Consider the following 9,237-nt stretch of genomic DNA (forward strand, 5'->3'; position numbering starts at 1 on the left):
ACTGCCACTCAAAACATGGGATAAAACCCTCTATAGTTCTTTATCTTTAAAAATGTCCAAAATTTGTGAAACAACTTACGTAATTGCATATAAATATAAATATTTTTAATAAAGTAAATTTTCTTAAATTGAATTTTCAATGTTTTTCTTTTCTCAATACTTGTACACATGCTGAACAGCTTAGTGCTTGTGGACTTTAGCTGCCCATATTGTAGCTCTTTACTTTTGACTGCTCATTCTGGTTCATCATGTGATGGTCAGATCCATTTAGTTGTACTTGGACCGCCCACATCTTTAACGTGATGGACTAGCCTAATATCTGTTCATCAGTTATAAAATGGGAAATTCTGGCTCATAAATTCCCCAGCAGGGAGAGTTTTGCTATGAGCAACCTGGGACCTTGATGTGCAAACAATTTTGATTTCAATTGGCAGAAGATGAAGCAGACAAAGAGATGGACAGAAGGACATAACGCCCATTATAGTAAGATAGCAAATCTGTCCACCTACGATGGGAAATAAAGGGATAATATCGCAAATCTAAACCCTCTAAATTCATGAACTATACGGGGGTGGGGAGATCCAGAGTTAATCCTCATCGCCGGAATTTTAACAAAAAAGAATCAAAGGTGATTTATTAATACAAAACTCAATGTCCACTAAATAATCATACTTTTTCACTTTTTTTATGCTAAAAACCTTCCTGATTTCCTCCTTTGTAATCCCCAAAAATATTGTGACCATTGGTCCAGCTGTTTGCCTGTGAAAAGGGAAGGGACAGACGTAATGCCCGTTATAGTAAATTGATGACAATCACAACTATCATATCAAACATACATATATTCCTGCCACCATCATATTATGTATGTATGTAGATATATATATATATATGTATATCTCTTGAGCACCACCAGCAAATATATTTTTTTCCTCTGTCTTCCCTTCTCGGGATCTTTCCTTCTCCTTTGTTTCCGATGAAGAGCTCCGCTCGAAACGTTAAACCCTCCTTCCCTTCTTTCCTGAGTATCAAATAATACTTTAATTGTTCCACGTCCTTGCATTGCTGTGTTTTCTTGTTTGGATTAACTATATATATATATATATATATATATATATATATATATATATATACATACACACATATATATACACATAGCAGGCTTCTTCCAGTTTTTGTCTTCAAATCCATTCACAAGGCTTTGTCCGGCTCAGGGCTGTAGTGTAAGACAGTGCCACACAGTGGGATTGAACTGAAAACATCATAGTCAAGAAGCAGGCTTCTTTACCACATTGTTACACCTGTACTGTATACACACACACACACACACATATATATATATATATATATATATATACACACAACACACACACACACACACACATACACATTTCTTCTCACCATTATAATATACACCATGGAAGTAGAGAGAAACATTTCATTTGTTCAGGTAAATGTTTATTTCTACACCTTACCTCTATCTCATGCTGTTGTTTCTCCTCTATTTCAGAATAACAAATGACATTGGCATCTAAGAATTGTATACATCATCAAAATTTATTCTTGTTCAAAGACACAAAAGAAAATGTTATACCAAAGAGACGTAATTTTCCCTCAACTCAGATTGATAGCAGCAATTGTCTTCTTGACCGTCTTGAATGCGTACAAGACTATTTTGCCTCTGAATTAAACTTCAATGGATTTATAAAGGAGTTTGCAACCCCAAATCATGTATCAACAAGGATCACAGTAGTATAAATATTTATTAGGACGAAAATATATCAACATTGTGGTGAGGAAAGAACTGCATCCTTTAAGGCCCTCATGCTTTCCGAAATCCGCCGAAACTACACCTGATTATATATACACTTTAGATCAGTTGTAGTGCACCTGAGCACTGTACACATTATTATTATTATTATTATTATTATATGATGGAAAATGAACTATGTGAGAATAAGTTTTAAGTCTAAATTACAGATTGAAAGTATTGATTTTCCTAGTGACATGAATAAAGAGAAGGGGAAAAAATCATACAACTGTGATGTTTGTGGGAAATCATTCTCTAAAAATTGTTACTTAACTAGGCACAAATATATTCACTCAGGAAAAAAACCATATCGCTGTGATACCTGTGGGAAATCATTCACCCAAAGTGGTAATTTAACTAAGCACAGACGTATTCATACAGGTGAGAAACCATATCACTGTAACATCTGTGGTAAATCATTTTCTCAAAGTGGTCACTTAACAGAGCACAAACGTATTCATACAGGTGAGAAGCCGTATGACTGTGACATCTGTGGTAAATCATTCTCTAGAAGTACTCACTTAACAACGCACAAACGTGTTCATACAGGTGAGAAACCATATGACTGTGACATCTGTGGTAAATCATTCACTGAAAGTGGTAACTTAACAACGCACAAACGTGTTCATACAGGTGAGAAACCATATGACTGTGACTTTTGTGGTAAATCATTCTCTGAAGGTGGTGCTTTAAGTAGACACAAACTGTTCATACAGGTGAGAAACCATATCACTGTGTTATCTGTGGTAAATCATTCTCTCAATGTGGTCAATTGACAGCACACAAACGTATTCATACAGGTGATAGGCCATATCACTGTGACTTCTGTGGTAGATCATTCTCTGAAAGTAGTAACTTAACTAATCACAAGCGTATTCATACAGGTGAGAAACCATATCAGTGTGATATCTGTGACAAGTCATTCTCCCGAAAGTCCATTTTAACAAAACATGTAAATATTCATATATATTAACGTGAAATTTCAAGTTGTCAGTGGTTGTTTCAATAAATGATGAATTTATCTTGTATTTTATTTAATATAGCTTTATTACACTTTCTCTTTCTCTCTTTACTCTTTTACTTGTTTCAGTCATTTGACTGTGGCCATGCTGGAGCACCGCCCTTTAGTCGAGCAAATCGACCCCGGGACTTATTCTTTGTAAGCCCAGTACTTATTCTATCGGTCTCTTTTACTTGTTTCAGTCGTTTGACTGCGGCCATGCTGGAGCACCGCCTTTAGTCGAGCAAATCGACCCCGGGACTTATTCTTTGTAAGCCCAGTACTTATTCTATCGGTCTCTTTTGCCGAACCGCTAAGTGACGGGGAAGTAAACACACCAGCATCGTTTGTCAAGCAATGCTAGGGGGACAAACACAGACACATACATATATACGACAGGCTTCTTTCAGTTTCCGTCTACCAAATCCACTCATTGGTCGGCCTGAGGCTATAGTAGAAGACACTTGCCCAAGGTGTCACACAGTGAGATTGAACCTGGAACCATGTAGTCAGTAAACAAGCTACTTACCACACAGCCACTCCTGCGCCTAGTTACTTTTATAAAAAATTAGGTTATAGATGAAGATATTATCCATAATGACTTGTACAGCAGCATTATAGTTATTTGTTAGAAGGATGAAGGAGATGCCTCAGAAATATTTATGGAGGAATCAAGTTGCTGGATAAGTTAAGGTAAGTTATGGAGGGAGTTATAGCCCTCATCATCATCATCATCATCGTTTCGCGTCCGTTTTCCATGCTAGCATGGGTTGGACGGTTCTACTGGGGTCTGTGAAGCCAGAGGGCTTCATCAGGCCCAGTCAAATCTGGCAGTGTTTCTACGGCTGGATGCCCTTCCTAACGCCAACCACTCCGTGAGTGTAGTGGGTGCTTTTTACATGCCACCCGCACAGGTGCCAGACAGAGCTGGCAAACGGCCACGAATGGATGGTGCTTTTTATGTGCCACCGGCACGAGGGCCAGGCGAGGCTGGCAACGGACGCGAACGGATGGTGCTTTTTACGTGCCACCAGCACGAGAGCCCTGTTAATTAGAAATTACTTTGATTTTTTTTATCTGGGAAAAGTACTCCTGATACTATTTTCTTAGACATCTGCAAGAAAATTAATTAGGTAAGAGTAAAGGATTGCACTTGGCTTTTGTTGACCTGGAGAAAACCTTTAAGAAATTCTGTTGGTGTATCATCTGATGGTGTGTGAGGAAGAGAATTGGCTACTGAAAACTATACAGGAGTGTTACCCTTTTGTTACCAACCCGGCTGAAACCGGCTCTGGCTTTGTAGTACAAATGTCGTGTTTTCCTAAGTTTTGAATTAAAATCTTCCACCAAACCTTAGTCACAATTTATGTTCCTAACACTAGCTTAATGATAACCAAGTTATTTTACTAAATTCTTTGTTATATTCAAAGTAATTAAAAGAAACTCAGAGCATCTCAAAATAAATACAGTAACGAAAGGGTTTTGTTTTCTGTCCCCTCCTATTCAGGCCATACAGAGGAATTGATTGATTGATTGATGGATGGATGGGTGTGTGTGTGTGTTTTATCTTCATAATAAAGAAACGCCGATAATTAATTTCGATGATACATGTAAAGACATGTGTTATCGTAATTATCAGCGGTTCTTTATTACCAAGATAACACAGGGACACACACTCATGAAAAAATACAGTCAAAAATTGTGGAAAACAAAACCTGTAATCTTTCGACATGTCAGAAAACAGCACAGCTCCCATGACTTTCGGAAACATTTCTTCACGCTCAGAGTTGCTGAAGCATGGAACAAACTGCCTGCGTCAGTTGTTGACTGCCATGACACTGCATCCTTTAAGGCCCTCATGCTTTCCGAAATCCGCCGAAACTACACCTGATTATATATGCACTTTAGATGAGTTGTAGTGCACCTGAGCACTGTACACAATGTTTATTATTATTATTATGTCAGCTGTCGATAATCAAAATCGATTGTGCACCGATTCAGAACAATGAACATGTCCTCATTACCTAAACCGCGTTGATATATCTGAATGCTTTTATCTATAATATAACGACAATTCTATAATATATCGACATTCATTGTTCAACTATTATATCTCTACCCACAAATATCACGACCACAACACCCCATCACCAACAACACATCAACAACAATACTAACATCCGAACGATTTCAGTAACTACAAAGCCGTATTTTCTGTCTGTTTAATGAAGCGCACGTTTCTATTTAATTACCTTTCTGGCTTTTTTTCCTTTCTTCTAAGCAATAAAAGAAAACGTATTGAAATGCTTTTGTGTGTTTAAACTTCAGTGGAGAAATACTGGTTATACGTAAGCTAGTTTAATGCCAGTGGATGGTACAGACAGTAGTGTACTGTCTGCGCGTTTTGGTCACATGTGGACGCATCTAAGTCTGTAGGTAATACTGATTACAGAACTTAGGACTGGGAGCAGTACTGGCATTTATATAGAGTCCTGACATTTGTAGACCCTACTATGGGTAATAGGGGCAACTACTGACCGTAGAAGAGAGTAGGGACAGCAGAGAAAATTAACAGTTCTGACATCAACCCCTCATATAACCAACTAAAGTGAAAGGGCTACTCCCTATCTCAGTGAAAGTAAGTATTTTTTTATCGCAACCAATTTTGTGTGTGTGTGTACTGTATGAAGAGAGTGAATGTTTGTTATTTCTTTATTGCCCACAGGGGGTTAAACATAGAAGGGACAAACAAGGACAGATAAAGGGACTACGTGGATTACATCGACCGCAGTGCGTAATTGGTACTTATTTAATCGACCCCGAAAGGATGAAAGTCAAAGTCGACCTCGGCGGAATTTGAACTCAGAACGTAACGGCAGACGAAATACCTATTTCTTTACTACCCACAAGGTGCTAAACACAGAGAGGACAAACAAGGACAGACAAAGGGATTAAGTCGATTACATCGACTCCAGTGTGTAACTGGTACTTAATTTATCGACCCCGAAAGGATGAAAGGCAAAGTCGACCTCGGCGGAATTTGAACTCAGAACATAGCGGCAGACGAAATACGGCTACGCATTTCACCCGGCGTGCTAACGGTTCTGCCAGCTCACCGCCTTCAATATTCTTAGCCCTGTATTCTGTGGCCCTCTATCATTAATGACTAAGGATGAAGGCCCTAGATTCCTCACCCCCACTAGAACAGCATTTTCTGTGTCTGAACTATTCGATATGCAAATGGCAGTCTCTGTCACACAAGCACTGCATTTAAGGGTTGCCCAGGGCCTGTTTGAGCTGTATTGTTCTTCCTGTCTGATGTTTTATCCTGTTCTAGCTCTCAAGTAGGGGGTGTTCGAAAGAATTCGATCCTGGGTAGTGTCCCACATCTCAACGTCACTAATGGATCCTGAGAAACAGTCCGGCCACTACAACTTGGTGACAGCGAAAGCCTTTCTGATGCTTGTGTATGGTTACAAGGAAACATATTAGGAATCAGGGTTTTCCTTCCGCTTGATGGATTGCACTCCCCCACCTGGTTAACGAGCTCCATCTTTCTCGACTGAGTTGCTAATTAACCCAAAGCTGGGACACTGACAATTCATACAATTCTTGTCGGAATAGACCTGTGAACAACAGTGGCTAAGAGGAGGGTCCTCACTCCTCAAATCCTTGGAATTCCCGAAGCAGGGCCCCACTACTAAAATCTTATCCAGGACCTGTACCTATGTTAACAACACTAATTTATGTTCAACTAGCAGTATCGCCCGGCGTTGCTTGGGTTTGTAAGGGAAATAACTATATAAGCATTTTTAGAGAGTTATAGCCAAAAAATAGCAAAAAAAATGCATTAAAAATGGAAAAAAATTATGGTAAATTTTTTTTTAAATCGTTGACTCATCGTAGACATTTTTAGAGAGTTACTTCCCTTATATAATAGCGAAAAAATGCATTAAAATGGAAAAAAATGATGGTAAATTTTTTTTAAATCGTAGACTCATGCTAATACCCAGAAGGGCTCGATATGAATCACGACTATAAGATACCCGCTTTTGGTTAAACTGCACCGCAAAATGTGGGAGTAGTTAGGAATCTAAATCGTAGGAGACAGACACACAACTTCACTTTTATATATAAAGATTTTCTATTCCAAATCATAATTTATTTCTTATTTTTCGTTTTCTTTTTAAGTTACCCTTCCTCGCATACTCAAAAATTTTACCTCTTGTCATTTTATTTCTCTCTTCTCTTTCAGGATATCTCTCTGTTACTCTCTAATTCTTTTCCACCCTTTCTGTCTTTTTCTCACCCGTTCTCTCTTTGTATATTAAATTTCACCTTCTCTTTTTGCTGAATCTCACCCTCTTTCTCCTCTCATCTCTCTTCCTTTCTCTAATGCCATTTGCTTCCACGCACTCTCTCTCTCTCTCTCTCCCTCTGATGATCTTAAAACCAAGAATGTTCCGGTTCCCTTCTACTAGTCCAGCAGTTGTGATCAGAACGCTGCTGTTAATCCTTGCAACAATTCTAACCGCTACTTCAGATCAGGAATTTAGTGAAGCTTACTATGAGCTTTTGGGGCCTGGTTATTCCTTTGGCTACCTTCAGACATCTCCAGAAGAACAGTTCTCCTCAACAGAAAATCTACTGGAATGTGCTGGCATCGCTCTAAACAGCCAATCGGAGTTTTTTACTTACGACACGGTCAGCTACGTTTGTAAGAATTACTCACCGAAAAATATGATGACAGTCGTCAGCGCGAATAACAGCAACGAGCTGTCCTATTACAAAAGTAAGTGGTGCATTATCATCATCGTTGTTGTTGTTATTGCTGTTGTTGCTGTTGTTATTGTTGTTGTTGTGGTGGTGGTGGATTACTTCTCTTCCATTATTTTTAATATATCTTATTGACTCCTAATATATGTACTTAATTAATAAGGTTTTTTTTTCCCCACGGTTATTAAATATTATGCCTACTCTTAATATACGTACTAAATAAATAAAAGTTTTTTTTTTTCTCCAAACTTAGTAAATATTAGGTCTAACGTTTTCTTTTAATTCAACTTATTAAAATAAGTTACTAGCCAATTATGATTATATATATTAATGGAAATGGATATATATATATATAAAGACCCCCTTCGGTCATGAATGACCATGGGATTGCACCTAGAAAGTTACCCTCCTAGTCACAAGTCCGGGCAAGGTTGTTTATGGAAGACCAGCAGTCACCCATGCATACCAGCCTCCCTTCTCCACACCACCAGTGTTATCCAAGGGAAAGGCAAGGGCCGATACAGCTTGGCACCAGTGACGTCGCAACTCATTTCTACAGCTGAGTGAACTGGAGCAACGTGAAATAAAGTGCCTTGCTCAAGAACACAACACGCAGCCCGGTCCGGGATTCGAGCTCACAACCTCACGATCGTAAGCTCGACGCTCTAACCACTGAGCCATGCGCCTTCACTATATATATATATATATATATATATATATATATATATATAATATATATAATATATATAATATATATATATATATATATATATATATATATTTATGTAAATGTAAAATGATTTCTATATTTTCTATTACTATATAAGATACAAATGTTTAAGATGCCTCATTTTTATCGGTTTCAACGAGAAAATTTTTATATTTTCTGTATTATTATCAATATTTCAGATAGCGTGTGGATTAAAATCTATTCGTTATCAACGGAAGCTGGTTTGAAAGTTTTTGATTCCTATGACAGTAAAGGTAATCTTTCATCCTGGAAGGTGAACAAATGCAATGATACCTTTTGTCCCAACTTCTTCCGAAATCCTATCCTTGATTCCTGGGAACATTTTCCAGTTGACGAGGTATGTATGCATATGCATATACACAAATAGACAACCACACACACACACACACAGATTGTCAGGTGGTGGAGAACAACAAACACAAACAGAAAAACACACACACACATAGATACGTATAGGACAGGCTTCTTTCAGTTTCCACCTACCAAATCCACTCACAAGGCTTTGGACAGCCCGAGGCTATAGCAGCAGACACTTACCCGGGGTGCCACGAGGTGGAACTGAACGTAGAACCATGTGGTTGGGAGGGAAGTTTCGTACCTATTTCTTTACTACCCACAAGGGGCTAAACATAGAGGGGACAGACAAGGACAGACAAACGGATTAAGTCGATTATATCGACCCCAGTGCGTAACTGGTACTTAATTTATCGACCCCGAAAGGATGAAAGGCAAAGTCGACCTTGACGGAATTTGAACTCAGAACGTAACAGCAGACAAAAAACGGCCACGCATTTCGCCCGGCGTGCTAACGGTTCTGCCAGCTCGCCGCCTTAGTGTATATATATATATATTAGTAATTGAGAAACAGTTGCCAGCAACCGTGGAGATTGGCGACATACCATA

The 9,237-nt window shown here is 38.6% G+C and overlaps 3 protein-coding genes across 5 annotated transcripts in view; 2 read left to right on the forward strand and 1 right to left on the reverse strand.

Moving 5' to 3' along the window:
- Nucleotides 1–2,212, forward strand: part of LOC118768621 (zinc finger protein 239-like) — a 50,094-nt gene extending 47,882 nt beyond the window's left edge. The window contains exon 6 of the mRNA XM_036515463.1: nucleotides 2,067–2,212. Coding sequence (XP_036371356.1) covers nucleotides 2,067–2,080 — 14 coding nt within the window. The 3' untranslated portion in view covers nucleotides 2,081–2,212. The remainder of the gene's footprint in view (nucleotides 1–2,066) is intronic.
- Nucleotides 1–9,237, reverse strand: part of LOC115226406 (zinc finger protein 665-like) — a 44,435-nt gene that overhangs the window by 17,182 nt on the left and 18,016 nt on the right. The window lies entirely within an intron of this gene.
- Nucleotides 4,823–9,237, forward strand: part of LOC118768616 — a 13,934-nt gene continuing 9,519 nt past the window's right edge. For 2 of the 3 annotated variants that reach the window (XM_036515444.1, XM_036515443.1), the window contains exons 1-2: nucleotides 7,122–7,599; nucleotides 8,493–8,671. In XM_036515444.1, coding sequence (XP_036371337.1) covers nucleotides 7,203–7,599; nucleotides 8,493–8,671 — 576 coding nt within the window. In that variant the 5' untranslated portion in view covers nucleotides 7,122–7,202. Of the gene's footprint in view, nucleotides 5,446–7,121; nucleotides 7,600–8,492; nucleotides 8,672–9,237 lie in introns of those variants that run through there. The other variant, XM_036515445.1, reaches the window with a different exon arrangement.

This window comes from Octopus sinensis, linkage group LG30 (genome assembly GCF_006345805.1).
Source record: "Octopus sinensis linkage group LG30, ASM634580v1, whole genome shotgun sequence".
Lineage (NCBI taxonomy): Eukaryota > Metazoa > Mollusca > Cephalopoda > Octopoda > Octopodidae > Octopus > Octopus sinensis.